General features: G+C 41.2%; 1 protein-coding gene across 1 annotated transcript in view; it reads left to right on the forward strand.

The window, feature by feature from the left end:
• SLC9A4 (solute carrier family 9 member A4) overlaps positions 1 to 16,588 on the forward strand; it is a gene marked incomplete at both ends in the record, with an annotated part of 32,494 nt that extends 15,906 nt beyond the window's left edge. Inside the window, 7 exons of the mRNA XM_082278460.1 lie at positions 606 to 692; positions 1,901 to 1,971; positions 4,253 to 4,414; positions 10,128 to 10,224; positions 11,989 to 12,120; positions 12,834 to 12,921; positions 16,290 to 16,588. Of these exons, the coding sequence (XP_082134586.1) occupies positions 606 to 692; positions 1,901 to 1,971; positions 4,253 to 4,414; positions 10,128 to 10,224; positions 11,989 to 12,120; positions 12,834 to 12,921; positions 16,290 to 16,588 (936 nt within the window). The remainder of the gene's footprint in view (positions 1 to 605; positions 693 to 1,900; positions 1,972 to 4,252; positions 4,415 to 10,127; positions 10,225 to 11,988; positions 12,121 to 12,833; positions 12,922 to 16,289) is intronic.
• Positions 16,589 to 17,429: the final 841 nt, after the last annotated feature.

Below are 17,429 nucleotides of genomic sequence, written 5' to 3' on the forward strand. Positions count from 1 at the left end.
AAGAACTGAAACTTCTAGAGAATGTGCATCCCATATATTGTATTTTCCAATACCAAGGTCTCAGATCATCTAGGGTGCCAATGGGGCACTATGCACTTATGATAAGAAAGGCACTTAGGTTCCACCAGAATGTTTCAGAAAAAAACAATTTGTTTCTATTTTGCCTTTTAAAATGGTTTTCTGTAGCAGTGCAGTAAAGAAAGAAGAAAATCTGAAAGCTGTTTCTAAGTGAAAAACCCCTGGAATATTTAATACTGAAATGTTGAAGTAAATGGATTCATTTACCAAAATGAAAAAAGAAAAAGATTGCAAGACCTCACAAAGATAGTATTTTCTTTTAAGTGAGTCCACTTCTGAAGATGATTGTTAATGAGTCAGTTACTTTACATAATTAAAATATGCCAATAAATATAATCTCACTGAAAAAACCCTTTTTAAACAAAGTTTTTGATTTTTAAATCTCTTCTCTAGCTCTCCATACAAGTAATAGTTCATTTCTGTGCTAAGACACAGCTTTCCTAATTGATTAAAATTATCCTCTTTCACTTTCTTTCTATTTTTGCCTAAAAGATGATTAACAATTCAACTCATTATTCCAAATGCAGGGAATTACAATTGGACCATTGGTCAGATATCTGGATGTTAAAAAGACAAACAAAAAGGAATCTATCAATGAAGAAATTCATGTGCGAGTAAGTTTTTTATATCAGTAGCTGGTGTCCCAAAAAGAAGAGAACAGGTATTCCAAAAGGGCTGGGCAGAGCGAGGCACTTGGAAGCCTGGCATTCAGTGGATTTGGACACTCAATACTTTTAAGAATATATGGAGGTAACCCTAGGTGTAATTTTCTAAAATATTGCATCTTATTTATATTCGTATTTACTATCATATTATACTATCACTTCACAAGTGTTGCAGCACAGTAAGTCTCTTATTTACTGGTACTTTGACCATGGGAGGATAGAAACAGAAATGAAATGTTTACAAAATGCACTCACCATCCTTCCCAGCTGGATCAGTCAGAAACATTTTTTGCCAACTTCTGACCATTTCTAGACATACTGAAACCTTATAAGTCTTTAATCAAGATTTATTGAACTGAGTTGAACTTTTGGACTGAGAACTTAGTTTCAAGTTATTCTGAGCAGTGATCTTTTCTCCTCTCAAACATTTACTTCAGTTCTCAAATTACTATTATATAAAATAACAGAAAGTTGCTCTATCTGATTTAACGTTATAGAAAAGGTATGTACCTTCTTTCATTTCACAACCGGGGATAAGTTTGAAATTAACAGAAACGCTGTGCCTTCAAATGAAACACACACAGAGACATTGGCAAAATTAGAGTATCTCAAGTGATTTTGAATTTAAAGTGAATTAAATTCTTACTATTTGAACATTTACACTTAACCTTGCATTTAAAAGCATTCCTTATGACAATATGTCTGTAAAAATTGGCATTTTTCTGTCTCTATAATGCTAGAAATGCACAAAAAAATGGCTGAAAGTAATCATGGTTAGCAATGACCAGTCTCACATCATTCTGCAAATTCCTCAGACACCTTACCAGTCAAGGTGAAAGTGTTGGTACCTGGCCCTGTGCCTCTCCCAGGAAGGTCACACATGCAGAGGGGAAACCTGGTTGACAGAACCAAGAATTTATTTTTTGGGTTCAGCAGGCAAAAAGGACCAGGCAATTTTTTGCCTCCATCAAAAAAAAAGCCAAGCTGCCACAGTGGGATCTTTGCCTTGATTTTTAGAGAAATGTAGGTCCTTTCAGAATTAACTTACATGCTCCAATAACAAAATAAATCTCAAAGTCATGTCAGCAAGTGCGTATATGTGGTAACATTCTTTTTTCACAATGGCCACTTAAAATTTTTCAATTTTTTTTCTACAGTTGATGGATCACTTGAAGGCTGGTATTGAAGACATATGTGGACATTGGAGTCATTATCAGCTGAGAGATAAGTAAGTAACTCTTACTGCAGTCTAATATAATAAAATAACTTATCTATCATGTAAAATATAGTAGGTAAATAGAATAGAAAATTAAAACACCGGGGTCATGTGCCATATCTCTTTTTAAAAAGGTGAATTCCTGAGTAACCATTAACTCTTGAGTCCATTGCTCATACATTGCCTGCTAAATTGAATCTGCACAAGCAGAAAATAAGCCTTCAGAAAGAAAAACATAGCATGGGAACTCATGCTGCAGACAGCAGCCTGTGTACGTAGCTTTGGTATAAATCTAGGATCCTGGGCAATGCTTCTTTAACTCTGGATTTAGAACATAAGCTACATATGGTGTCAATGCCACACTGGCTTTTGCTGTGAGCCTCCATAGCAAATAGGATCCCTTGCTGGTGAGTAGAGATTCAGTAATAATCAGTCACCTGTCCTTACAGGTCTTTGCATTCAGTAATATCTAAAATAAGAGTGCTGAAAGGATTGTTTGAATTTAAACATCCAGTAGCATAAGCAGATACTCTCGAGCTAGTGTTCACCCAGAAATGCAGGGCCCGCCTTGTCTCTTCCATAGGCAGGATGAGGTGGTTTTGTGAAGCTTTGTGGCTCTTCCAAGCACTGTCCAGAAGAGATGGATCTGCTGCTCCCTCTACCTTTTCCCTAAGGGAGCCCTGTGGACATGTGTGGTGTGGCCACCACCAGAGCATGTGAAGGGAAGTAGGGGAAAGACTGATTTTTCTTTCCCCCAAACATCTTATTAGGATACTGTGGGCTAAAAATTATCCCTCGTTATCCTAGCTATGCCCAGACTTCCGTGCTGGAATCCTGTCTGACCTTTCAGTACTGGACTCCAGTAACGCAGCCAAGGGTGTCTGCTGGGACACATGGCAAGTCCTTTCATGACTGGATTTCTCCCTATGGAAACCAGGAATTAACAGTGGGAAGAGGATGACTAGTTTGCACCCAATTCTTGTCCCAGTGGGGAGTAACAATATAATGTACTAGGGCAAAACCCAAAACTAAAAATGCCTTTTTGGCTCTGACAGTCCAGAGATAGCTTTAGGACATCCATCTGCTGGGACCACATCACTGTCTGTGCGGTCAATAAACGGAACAAATCTCTGTTGGAGCAGTAAATCCATTGAAATTGCTGCATTTACACATACCCGTGAGTAAATGCTATCTCTTTGTCTCACATCTACCTGATAGCTCTGAAAAGAGAATTTTGCCCAAACTAGCCATAAATGTAGTATTTTGGTTCACAGACATTCAAAAAACACACGGTGTCTGAAGACATTTAATGTAAGAAGATTATATGAAAAATAATCCCTAAACCTATCTATGCAACTTTAAAGTTGTGTATCAGAATTAATTACCTAAGCGATGACAATCCAGGAGGCTTTCTGTTACACAGAAAAACATTAAGAGCTCTAATCCCTGTGCAAACATTTGTGTCCCTTCCTCTGCTACTAATGAATAAAAAATGGCCTTTGCTAAGGAAAAAAGATACAAATGCTGTAGTACTTTTCCCAGCGTTGTGGAGCACCTTACCTTGCTGTGGTAAACTGTTCCTTTGAAAGAAACGGAACTGTTGCTCGGCTGAAAATCTACTGTTGTTCTGCTAAATGTCTGCCTGAAAGCACGTACCTGTTCCAAGACACACACACACATTCGCATTCAAATTATGCCACACATTAGTGATATTTTACAATCTGCAGCATGCAAGCACATAGTATTTTGGGGTCCTTTCAATTTCTCTGTTATTCAGAGTACAAAGAAATGTATTTTCTCCGCTCTAATTGTCAGGATTCAAAATTATCAGCAATGTAATGGGCCCTAACTACTGTAACTGCTGGGCCACTTAGAGCCTCATTGGTGACTGGCTGAATAGGCCAGGATTACAGTAAGAGCAGCTGCTGCTGTTATGCCCTACTATAATACAACATTTGTACAAAAGCCGGGAGACTGCCCATATTCTTTTCTGACAAATGTGGCAGTGTAATATGCAAACATACATGCAGCCCTCTTTTTTGCTCTGATTGCAGCTTGTTTCTTTCTTTTGTCTAGCGGGCTCTGCAATCTCTGCGGACCAGTAGACTATGCCAAATATCCCCCTAAAAGTCTCTGCTCACCAGGCCTTCAGGAGTCCACAGGTGCCTCTAATTTGTATTCAGCTTCCACCACTGAATTGTAGATGTGTGCATTTGAATGAAGATCAGCTTGTACTACAGAAATGAAAACATATTTCCTTTTTTACCCATTGATTTTGTTATCTTTTTTGCAGATTTAAGAAGTTTGACAATAAGTATTTGAAGAAAATTTTAATTCGGGAACACCAGCCCAAATCCAGCCTTGTGTCATTGTACAAAAAGATGGAGATAAAACTGGCCATTGAGATGGCTGAGAGTAGCATGAAAATTTCAAAATCATCCTCTACTTCTTTACAGTGAGTACCAACCTCCCAACCCTTTGCAGAGTAGGGGCAGGAAAGAATGGGACAAAAATGAGGAAGTACCCAAGGTACTCCATGACTTCAATTGAAATATAAGCAAAAAGAAGACAGTTATGAAAAGAGCAGGTGCAATTTGGTGTTTGTCATATTTGCACTTTGCTCAGAGAGTGAAAATTAAATTCATGGACATTTTCTCTGTTTCTTTTCAATGATGGGCACTCCTGAACCATGAGTCAGGTACAGAAGCCACTCCAGTTGCTTTAAATCACAGTAGTGACCCAAGACAGATGTACTTATCACTTACCTGGCCAGTGGGTTTCGTTAATCCCTGCCAGGTGCTGAGACACCTGCGGGATGGCTTAGCATACTGCTCCTGACTCCATTATCCCAACCATGAATTTTTTTCTGAGAGCAGATTTCTTTTGCATCATTTGCAATTTTTGCAACTCCAGTTTGCAATCCTGTAACCGTCTTGCCTTATTTTGGTATTTCCCAAACAAACAATTTTGTCCAATTAAACACTGAGAGCAGCCTGCCAAGAAGGACTTGAGAATGCTTCTGGTGGAAATGCTGGACATGAACTGTCAACGTGGACTTGCAGCCCAGAAAGACAAACCATATCCTGCATCAAAAGTAGCATGGCCAGCAGGTTGAGGGAGGGGATTCTCTCCTGCTGCTCTGTCCTTGTGAGACTCTACAGTGCTATGTCCAGCTTTGGGATCCTCTGTACAGGAAAGACATGGACCTGTTGGAGCAGGTCCAGAGGAGTGCCACAAAGCAGGCTGAAGCGCCTCTCTTACGAGACAATGCTGAGACAGTTTGGGCTGTTTAACCTGGAGAAGAGAAGGCCCTGGGAAAACTTGATTGCAACTTTTCAGTACTTAAAGAGGGCTTACAAGAAAGATGGGGACAGGCCTTTTAGGAGGCTTTGTAGCAGCAGGACTAGGAGAAGGTAGATTCAGACTAGGTACAAGAACTTTCTTAGGATGAGGGTGGTGAATATCTGGAACAGGTTGCTCTGGGAGGTGGTAGATGCCTCATCCTGGGAAACATTCAAGGTTGGATGTGATGGGGTTTTGAACAACCTGGCAAGAGTTGAGGATGTCCCTGCTCATTGTGGTGGGTTTGGAACCAGATGCAAGCCATTCTATGATTCTATCAAACAGTAATGCAACTTGGTATCAGACTGACCAGGGAACAAAACTGGTGGGATCTCCAGAGGGAACGGAGGGAACTACCCTCTAGGAGAAGAGTCTGCACAAATCTTCCCTCCTGCACACCATAACTGACATGCATGTATTTATCCTCACCTTGCAACACACTGTCCAGAGTACAGGTACTGCTGAAGGCACTTGCCTCCATAAATTCTTTCCCAGGCTCTTGCTGCCCAGTGTTGCTGTTGCCTGCTCTTCCCTGTTGCATCCTTAAACCGCTCTCCATTTTGCAGCAGCCTCTGAGAGGGTCCAGCATATTATTTTTTTTGAATGATGATCTCTGCCAATAACAGAAAATCCAAATACCAAATGGATATTAAATTAAAATCTCTCTTGGAACTTTGGCTTAATCATGTCAAGATCAATCTGCTTTCTTGTACTGATGTCAGCACACAATGTAAGACCTAGCCCTTTTCTCTCTAAATTATTCTTTGGTGAATGGATGATATTAAAAAAGACTGCATGTATGCCAGGCTCCTTCCTGTCTGCTGTAATCCCTTAACCATTCTGAGCCAAGAGAAAATGTGCAAGGTTGTTAGACAATCCATGGCAGTCAAACCACATCCCTCTTCTTTTCCCAAGGGAGAGAGAAAATAAGAAAAATTGCTCCATCAGAGTTCAGAAATTCTCTCCTGAGCTGAGAATTTAGATTGAAAAATACTCTTTAATAAACAGCTGATATGATGGACTAATTTTTGCTGTCTCTACTCTGGCTATAATTGAATTTTGCTATGCTTCATCCTCTGATGAGAAAGCCTTTATAAAAATGAAGTGTCAACTTCAAAAAAGCAGCCTGTGGCTCAAAACCATTCTGATCTTGCAAGCTGTGAGAGTTCTAGGAAAATACACGTTTTCCCACCTCTGTTCATTGATAAGTGTCTGCTGTTGAGCACTGCAGGAGACAAGATATTGAGCTAGCTGGACCTTTGGTCTGAGCCAATACAGCAGTTCCTGTTGCCATTCCTCACAGCAATTAAATGAACCTGTGGAAAAGGTTTCTAAGTGTATTTATAAATTGTCTGATTGATATAATTGAGACAGCGTGTACCCAAAGTCCCTGTCTTCAGTGAGGATACAAAACTCTGACCATGAACAAGAGGAGATTTGAAATAAAATTCCAATGTATGACAAGTAAAGCATTATTAGCAGCGCCAGAGTAGTGAGAAAACTCTCACTCACACTTCTGATCAGTTTTGCAGCCTTTATGCACAGAAAGAGATTTACTTTATAAGAATCAAAGCAGATCTCCAATACTGTGGATTAGCAGAATTGCATTCATGCTGGTGTGATTCCTGCAGGTGGAGTGGGTGTCCAATTCACAGTATTTCCAGTGCAGAGTGAAAAAATTTGCCTATGGATTGTGCAACAAAAAATCCACATTTGAATGAAAGCAGAGCATTTGGTTATGATGTTTTGGAGAATATAAGCCTTATAAACAAGGATGGAAATGGCAAAAGCAGAGTCTAGGAGATATTATCAAAACTGTGGGTTTATGGCTGTTTTTTGTAGGAAATTGTAGGAAATATGACCATTAGAGAAAAAGATGGTTTGATACTGAGTTTACTTAATGTTGGCTTCATATTGGTGCAATGTTGGCTTTGGTAAATCTTAAAACATATCAATACAGTACAGATCAGAACCAAGTGTGTTGTCATTTGTGGTAGTACAGTTATGAGAGAGCTGTGCCCAATAATGTTATTCCTTCACAGGACTAGTGAAGATTAATGGAGAGTTTACAAAGTTCAAAATTTTAGATATAATATGAAAAATAGTATTACACAGCTTGTGCAAGCATCAATGTATCAAGTATCAACTATCTCCATATCTAAGGAAGAAAGATATACTGTCATGGCTATCATTACAGAGAGACAGTTTTCATGGTGTATTATAATTTTTTTCATCACAAATATATATCCTGTGCTATTCTTTGTTGTAACATGTTGGAAGATTCAATAAGAACAAAGAAATTGTTTCAATAAGGATTACTTCACATACCGAACATGTTTGGGGTTTTTTGAAAGTCCTTCCTTAAGGTATTGCAAAATGTAAAAACAATCTATTCCTTATTACCATATATATGCATTGTTATCAGTTGGGTAGGTTAATATCCAATCCCATGAAAGGAATGACTGTTTTTTATTTGTGCTCCAGAACAATATAGATTATCTTCATGCTATTTGTTCTCTTGTTACCCCAGCTCAACTGAAACTCAAGGAGTTTTATTTATTCTATTTAATTCACTTCAAGAGTGAAATAATAAGCTTTTAAACGACTTAGAACTGGCTACTTCTGTGCTGGCATGTGGAGAAAGTCAGGTATGCAGCTGGAAAAGTAAAGAGAGAATCTGATGTTTCCCCAGTGGAGTCAAGCTTTTCCCTGTTTAGATCCTTTCCCATATTTATTCCCAACTGTAAGGGATAAAGACCCTGTGGACACATTCAGTGAAGCACAAAGCAGGGAGGCAGTTGTTCCCTGTGATGTCAAAGCCACCTGCAGCAACTATTCCAGTTCCATTTGCATTACACAAATGAGCCAAGCCTGTATTTTAGAGACCAATACTTGTTGACAGTCCGCAGGGTTTGTGCTTGTGTGTACTTTCCCAGGTATACCTAGGGTCTCCCTGTTGTCCAAAGGGACATCAGATGGGGGCTGCTGACAGCAGGGAGTCCGGATTCCTTGCTGTGGAAGGCAGGATACATGGGCTGAACCCCAGTCTGAGACACACCACACCCAGCTGGAGTAAAGGTGCAGTACACCCAAGCCTTATGTAGCATCCCTGGATCGTCTCAGTGTTATCTCTGGGAACTGAAAGCAAATGAAAAGGGAACCAACCAACCCATGCACCCACCCACCCAGCCAGCCTGGAATTGGGCAGTGCTGAAGGTCTTTTTTTCCTAATGGTAACTAAATAACTTTGTTGTTGCTACAATTGTTGAGACTTGATGAATATCAATTAAATATTTGTTGGGAAGTATTTGTCAGGGACAAGATAAGATTTCTTGTCAAATCCAGAAAGGCAGTCCTTTTCTGTCACACTGACTTGCCAGCAGCTCAGTGGCAGACTCATGGGTCTCATGCTTCAGTGAGGTCCTTAACCTCTTGCTTATCCCAGTCCTAGTTCTGATACTACACCTTAGTCTGTTGTTAATTTCTCTCTGGTTTTACTTCACAAAAAAAAAAAATGTCAGATCTCAGTTTTAGTCTGATGGCAGAATGAAAACACATCCCGAAACCTTGAAATATATTAGGAATTAACTCTTATATTCCAGAGGCTTTGGACAGGGCCAGGGCACCAGGGATCACTGTCTACTTGATGGTAAGAGGCAGTAAAATATAGAATCGAGGCAGTTCAAGTTGGTCCTAAAAGTTTTCAAGATGTTCATGTTAGATTATAGAACAAAACAGTGGTAATATTGTTAAACTAGATGTAATTGCAAATTCCAGCCTTTTTCCTATGTTTACATCATAATCTCAGTTTAGCTTGAGATCCATCTTCCTTTGCCATTAAAAGTTTTTAATTTATTTTAGAGGAAGTATGAGATAGATGCACACAAATCTTTGGCAATACTGTACATTGATCATCATCAATTTTTTAATTGCACAATTTACAGACATCACTTTAGGACAACAGCTGAAAACAAACACTTGCAATTACTTTTTTTTTTTTTTTAAGAGGCAAGAAAACAACATGGAGAAAGGAAAAAATCAGAAACAACTAGATGAACCCAGACTGATTCATCCTGGATGATCACTATCTATTTCCCTTTCTTTTCCTGGGAATTCATCTGAACACTACCTCTCACAGTGATTGACTGATGCAGTGAAACCCGATAACATTTCACCGCAGCCCTCCTCCACTGTTTTGCTAGTGAAAAAACCAGGCAGCTACAAGTGACTGTGGGCTTGTCAAAGTTTTTTAAAAACACAATCTTTTAGGTACTTCTTTCATTTCAAAGGGAGAAACACTTTCAGTAGCAAGGAAACTCTATATGTGCTCCTCACCACAGGGCAGGTCTCTCAGGCTTCACAATTGGCATACCCTTTCATTCTTAAGGATTTTCTTCACTTTCTCAAAGGAGTAAAAATCAGTAAGATGACAAGGCCCAGACTGCTAGACCATGCTGAGGTCTTTATTCAGACAGAGGAGGGAACTTTCAGTGCTTTCTTGAGCTGGCTATGGCCTAATCTAATCCTTAAATAGGAACTTCTTTATGGAGAAAGAAGTTCTTATTTAAGAAAGAAGAGTTTCTGCTGCCAGCTGTATGACGACTTAGGGCCCAATTTGACTACCCACTGTATGGATAAAACCCATGAAAGAGCAAAATTTGACCTTTTTTTTGTTCATCTTTGGATGATTTCCAGGTGTTGCTGGTCACTGAAAGGCTCTTCATATCCTTCTGTTCTAGCACTAAAAATAGACTGTGCATTATTTAATGGTATTAGTATTTAATCAGCTCATTAATATCGTATTTAATTTTCCCTTTTATTTACAGGAGCAGCAGGAACCGGCGTGCACACAGGCTGTCCCCCGCAGAGGTGGAGTCCATGAGAGATGTCCTGGCACACAACCTGTACCAAGTGCGACAAAGGGTGTGTGAGCCACCGGCTGTCGCGCTCTGTTTGCAGACCCGCAGCTCTTGTTTGCCCTCCCCGTGCCGGGGCACCTGCTGGGAGCCCGCAGCCGCTCCCAGCCGACCGGGGAGGGCAAGCAGGGAAGAACCCCGGGCTTGGGCACTGATCTGGGTGGAATAAATGAAAGCTGGGTTTTTTTTTTTTTCCGTTGGCTTCACCCTGACGGCATCGAGAAAAGTCGGGAAAATCTATGAATGAGCTGTAGAGGTCAGGCTTCCCTCGCTGCACAGCTGTCTGGATGGGAAGCCGCCTTCTCTTGGCTCCCCGGGCTCCCGGGAGGGCAGCCTGGCTGCGGGAGGCAGGGCTGGCAGGGCTCTGGCAGCAGCGAAACTCCGCTGCGGGGGCGGGCGGACCAGCGCCGGCAAACACTGCGCAGCCCTGCGTGGGAGCGGCATTTACCCGCGCCACAGGAGGAAAAAAACGAAGGAAAAAAATTTCCACGTCCTCCGGAGCTTCATTTTACACATTTAAGTGTTTTTTGTTTTTTGGTGGATTTTTTTCCGCTGTAAAAATGGTGTGATAATACCTCAGCAGGGATGTGTTTTGCAGAAATTCGCACTGACCCTGACGCAGCCCAGGGTATGGTATCTACTTAATCCGGTCTCGGGCACTGAATAGACAATTGAGTGCTTGCCCACAGCAATGAGTGGTAGAGGATGTATTAGAGCAACCTTGAAATTATGCTGATAAACAGGGCTAACTCATGTAACACACGTGTACTAGAAAATGGTAGGGCCTGCTCATTTAAATGTGGCATTATTAATATGTTATTCATTCCTAACGTTGTTTGATTTGCCATGGCTAATTATCCTTATGATATTAATTTCTTATCTTACCAGCGACAATTTGCATATATAGTTAGCTTACTGAAATGAACTCTCCCTCTTCAAAATCAATTACATTAATGGCTATTTTTGCCAGTCATTTCCTGTGTAGTATTGACAATGCTGTGCTTTTGAAAATGAAAGATTGGAAGAAAAATAAGGCCACTTCTACTACTTTTTTTCAGCTCTGAAAAGCTCTGGCTTAGCAGACCAGCTTTACAAGCAGCCTTGCACATGAGACTAAGATCAGATTCTACTTTTTAAGAGCATTTATAAATTTCAATGAATTTTTCTCTTTAAGGCAGATAATGATTTCCTTCATTTCACTAGATATATGCAATAAACTAAAAAGCTTGTCTTAAACGATGCTCAGTTTTAGGGTAATATTAATTTGTAGTTTGTCCAAGTATGGAAAGGTAACTCAGCTGTACATCTCATTCTGGAGATACATTCTTTGTTCCTGAGTGCACCTGAAGCTTGCCCCATGCTCAGTAGCATTAGTACCAAAGCTCAGAGCTGAGTTCTCATTCTTGGGACCTGCATCATATCTGTAGCTCCCAAATGTGTGATGAGAAAAGAGATGACAAGCCCAGATGAGAATAACCTTCTTAGGCATGTGTATTTTATATACCTGCAGTATGAGCAGGAAAGAGGCTATCAAAAATGGCATCAAAATGCAGCCCTTGAGGTCTGAGGCTTAGAGCTGTGTTCGTGCTTCCTCACATCTTGCTCTGGCAGTGAGGTTTGTGCATGGCTGCATTTTGCCATGAGATACCAGAGAGATCTGCGGTGAGCTGGTGACCGAGCTGAGGCAGATGTCCCCTTGGCCCTGTGATTGACCAGACTGATTAACATTGCAAATGCAACAGAAATGAGCTGGGTGCATTTTCTGTTTCAGGCACCAGCATACAACCGGCACAATCTACCTACTAACACAAGTGAGAAACAAGCGCAAGAAATCCTCATCCGTCGGGAACACAGCCTGAGGCAAAGTTGCAGGAAGGGAAACAGCTTGCCTTGGGGTAGACCGGTACCTGTTATCTATCTGCTATTTATATAAAATTGCCTCTGCTTCTCTGCAAGTATGGAAAGACACCCATTTTTATGTGCTCTTTGCTATAATTAAAATGGATATTTCCCCCGGTATGCTCATGCAGCACCTAAGAAGAAAGAGCTTCACTTAGCATGTGAACAGCAAAGTTTTCATGTCTGATCTCTATACATTGGTCAGAAATCAGCTACTCTGGCTGCTTGTAGTAAAATAATGTAACTTGCATTGATTTTGCGTGTGCAAAGTATAGTGTAATCAAAAAAGGCCTGATGCAAAGTGTCTGGCACATTGACGATTTGGGCTCTCAATCAGTGAGAGATTTGTCTGACCAAAGGTAGGCATTGAACAGCACAGACATTTACAGCTGAGATAATCACAGCTAAGGAAGAGAAATAAGTTCTTTTTGGATACATGATTTGTATTTAAATTTTTCACCTGAAATAAGAAAGGTTTATCTTAGAAGAACATGTTTTTCTCCACTGATGGTAAAAAAACCCTATGACTATTATATCAGACAGACATTCTCACTGGAGCTGACGTTGAGTTCAACCATCCAAATTAACCATTGATCATACCTCTCAAAATCTGGCTGTAAAGGTGCAGCATATTACCATTCCTCTTTACTGTTTCACCAAGTGAGTGCCAAGTGGAGGCAACCACGGGCACTGAACACACTTCTGTCTCCTACACAGGTTAACACCAGGGAAGTACACTACCTCTCCTTGCCTCAGGGTCCACGCCAGTCCACTAGAAGGAAAACCAGGCATGTTACTTTTACAGGTAATGGAAACACTTTACTCTGTGTCCTACTCCAGCAGTAAAAGAAACTTGGCCAGTTGTTTGGTGGATTTAACCGTACTACGTGAATACTCCCATGGAAGTCCATGGCCTCTTTAAATGAGCTACACCCTTCTCTCCTTTCTGTTTTATCTGTGTTGTTTATATGATCATTACCGCAGCAGTTTCTGTTTTGTTCCAGCACCTCCTACTTTTCTCTTTTTCCCTCCTGAACAAACATTCCTGTGATCCCTGCAATTCCACCTGGCCAAGCCCAAGAACACAAATTATGTGCTCCCCGCAGCCCCACAGACAAAACTGTATGCAAAATTATTGTGAGTTGCTGAACCTGTAGCCCAGTCCAGGTGAGACTGATGGAGCTCCATGCCCCCAGGTCCTGCAGGTACCAAGACTGAGCAGGTATTCACAATGCACAGCCCCACACCAAAATTCAGTGCACGTGTACACACAGCTAGACACAGAGAGCAGCACAGACATGGCACAGTGCTCACACAAATGCAAACAGCACTGATGGCGTCATCCTTGTCCCCTCTCTGGCTGATGAGGCTGACAGACTGTTAGTGAAAAATTATAAATACATACATGCTATCTGAATCCCCAGCAAATGGCCTGACATACATGCTTCTCTCAGTAGCTGGCCCTGGACCTTCCATCTGCACATTTGGTGGCACTTGGGCATGTAAGCCCCTGGAGACACAGCCCCATAACAGCTGCTGGTACGCAGCCCTACACATACGCACACACATGCACACAGAGATGTGGTCTTCACTCCATATATTGTAGGACCCTCCAGTAGCTGGCCTTGGACAGCCAGTCTTCCCTGGAGCAGCTTCCTGGATCCCCTGGTCTCCTCTCCTCACACACAGGAACACACACATGCAAACCTCTCTTTGGTACCCAGTCCAGATTATGGCCTTACTAGTAGCCAACCACAGATCCCATGGTCTCTTCAGTCACTGCTCTGGACCTTGTGTTTCTTCCAGTAGTCAGCTTACAGACCTTCTGCCCTCCTCAGTCTTTGTTCCAAACTCGTGGTTGCTCCAATAGGCAGTTCCCAAGCCTCTTATCCTACTTAATGGCTACTCTGGCTTGATGATTGCCAGTAATTTTGCACTGACAGATGCATCCCAGTCCCTCCAGTTGCTGGCACTCAGCCCTCCACACACACAAGCACACAGTATAGGGAGCTGCTAATAGAGGAACACAGTCAGAAGTACAGTCAAATGAAAAAAACAGGATAAACTCTGTGGATCAAGTGCAGGGCATTACTGGACACATGTACTGACTGGCCCTTTTTATCCTCCTTTTCCTTTATTTTCCTGCACTAGTTTCTCCCTGGACTTCCCAAGATTCTTCCTTTCACTGTCTTTGGTTCTTGCCTTAAACACTCCATCCTAAGTCCGGTATGGGCACCCACACATGACGACAGCAAAATGGAAACCAATAGGATCTACTCAGAAGGGAAAATAAATGTTACTCAAGGGGATTTTTGTTGTCCTTTTCATCAGGACATCATCACAGGAGATATGTGTCTTTCTAAAAGGTTTAAAGTGTTCCACACAGCAGTCTCAGACCTAAAATCACTGCAGACACTTTCAAGGGACCAAATGCTGCTATAGGAGGTAGGCATATTATTTTAGTGGGGAGAGAGCTAAATCCTGAAGCAATGAATGGAGGTACTTTTTTACTATTAGATAGGCCTGAATTTGAGCCCTGCCTTGTGATCTATGCAAATAAATAGACTTTTTGGTCCAGCTTCTGGTCCCATCTTAGGGCCGTTGTGTAGCATTAACACCATTTTAGGTGTCTTCAGCAGGAAAAATCCACCCTAAAGTCCTCTCATAAACTCTTGGGATAAGATGAATTGCACTTGGAAAATAAAAAGAGAAGTACTCAGTATGAAGGGAATTAGAGTGACAACCTCATATATGCACATATGCATTTGCAGAGATAAATGTCATCTCTTCTGTCTATGCCTGGGAGACCTTCTGGAGAAAGCATCCTCCAGCAAGCTTGGTTTAGCTCTTATATATAGCATGTGCAGAAAGTTTAGTAACTAAGAGGCCAGAAATGACCACAATTAGAACCTTAAGTCACCTATCAGCTCTTTTTGCCACTCATATAAATGAATTGTCCAGAGAGGTTGTTGTTGCCCAGCCAAGTTATGGACTCCCCATCCCTGGAGGTGCTCATTAGTAAGCTGAATGGGACTGAGAACCTGGTCTAGTGGAAGGTTTCCTGTTCATGGAAGGGGGCCTGGAAGTAAGGGATCTTAAGGGTCCCTTCCAACCCTAACCAGTCTATGATTCCATGAATTATTTCTTTGGCAATATATATCATTCATACTTCGAAGAAGTAATGCTCCCAAAGGGCTAGGTAGAAGCCCTTGAAATCTGAGAAATCCTATCCTGCTTAGGGTGTAATATGTCCACGTGGCATATGAGCAGCAGTGCTTTACTGTGCCAACTGTGAAATAAATATTAGCTTACAATAATGTAATAATTATGGATCTGCAATAATTTGTTAAATTTTGACTCAGTGACCATATGCAATACATGTGCACTTTAACTGTAGCAGGATTTGGACTAATTTTATTGTTCATAGACTTTTGTGCTTACATCCCAGAGCCTCCTACTTAGATTGTTAGTTGTTTCTTACATTAACTACTTTGCTACTGTGTAGTTAGACTAAAAGTGGCTTTAAGAAAAGTGAAAAGTTATATTCTATAAACTCAACAGGATGAGAATGTCAGTTATTGGCTTATTGCAGACAAATTTTCACAATGTACTTACGGCAAAGCAAGCTGGTAGGAGCAGATCTGAGACATCTAAAGTAATCAAAGCACCCCTGGTTTCAGATGAAACCCTTCTCTTCCCTCTTCTTAGTCACAGGACACTGGTAAACTTGATTTTTAATGGACTAGAGTTTTCTTCTTCATCACTGTGGGTTTCAAAATGCTTTATACCTTGGCACGAGGTATACTTGTGAAATTTGAGGAAAATTCAAATTACATAAAGGAACACTCTTGCATTTCACTCTTGCCCTTCACCCTTGCAGTGAAGGCACAGGGCAGGTCTGTGAGACACCCAAAGGTAGCTGAATGTGCTTATCCTCTGGGGTTTCAGAGCTGAGATAAGATAAATAAAATATTTTAAACATCAGCTTTGAGATGAAAATTAAAAACTAGGGCTATTTTTAGTTCTTGACTTCTCCCTTATTCTATAGTAATTATTTAAAATGCTTCAGTTCCAGGGTATTGTATTGTATTGAATACCCTTTATCTCTCCTTGACAATACCATGGCATTTCTCTTTTCTCTAAAAAATGTGTTATTTGTCTATTTTTCTTTAGATCAGCATAGAAGTGGCTCTGATGCTGCGTTCCCATTAGTGTCGAGATCCCAGCCCCGACTACGGCCACTGGAATCCAAGCACCGCCAAGAACTGATTCCAATGGCACACTTGGATAGAGGAGCAGCTCCATCCAATCTGCCAGGTCAAAGAGGAAATTCAAGTGGCCGTCATCGCTTCACCAGAGCAGACAATCTAGCTCCAATGCCAAAGGCTCGGTTTGCTGTCAGAGAAGTAGAAGAGTATGAGTCAGAAGAAGAGACAGAAACGATGGCACCAGCCAGGCCATTAGTTATATGAGGAGCAGAGAAGATCAGTGTTTGCATCTCTAGGGCCCCTCATACACTGCTTCAAAAGAAATAACAAAGCTCTTATACAGCCCAAAGTATGATTTTCCTCTGGGGACCAGCATACTGGTTCTCATATCACTTTCAAGAGCTGTATTAAGGTACCTAGTGGCTCAGAGAAGACTCAAATTCTTCTGTGCCTATATCAAGCTTTCTTTCCAATTAAACACTGCAGGAAAGAGGAGAACATGATATTTGTAGGGGTTTGGACGTGGATTTAAACAGCAGTAGTTGGGTGCATGCAATGCTATGGGTGGAAGCTGACACTGCCTTTGTTTCATACTATGGTCTGCATCCAGAGGAAAGACATATATAAAGGCATCCTTGACATGTGAATGCACAGATTGATTACTTCAACTTGCTTTTGACCTCAGATTAGCTGCAATTCCAGGAAATAGTTAAAAACAGAAAGGCATTTTTCAGGGCATGTAAATGTTACTGAAGGTGTCTAAGCAAGACCTTAAGTCAAAAGGATTTTTGGTAGACATCTTCAGCACTTGGGAACCTCTTGGTAGCTTAGGTTTTGGCTGTGCAAAAGTGCCTAAAGTCAGCTGCTGTGATGATCCATGACTCCTGCCACTTAAATCAATTTCAACATGCAGGCTCCTATCTCTCACCTATGGTTGTTTTGGACAGATAAAGGAGGTATCCTTGTATGTACAAATCCAGAGGAGTTTTCAGGCAGGAGTGCTGTCAGGATTTAATTTGTAAGCATGGGCTGGCAAGAACATACACAATATTCCTGTGATTCAGCAAGTGGGAAACTTCCTTTTAAAGTATGTAACTTCTCCATT

The sequence above is a fragment of the Coloeus monedula genome (assembly GCF_965178545.1).
Source record: "Coloeus monedula genome assembly, chromosome: 3".
NCBI lineage: Eukaryota > Metazoa > Chordata > Aves > Passeriformes > Corvidae > Coloeus > Coloeus monedula.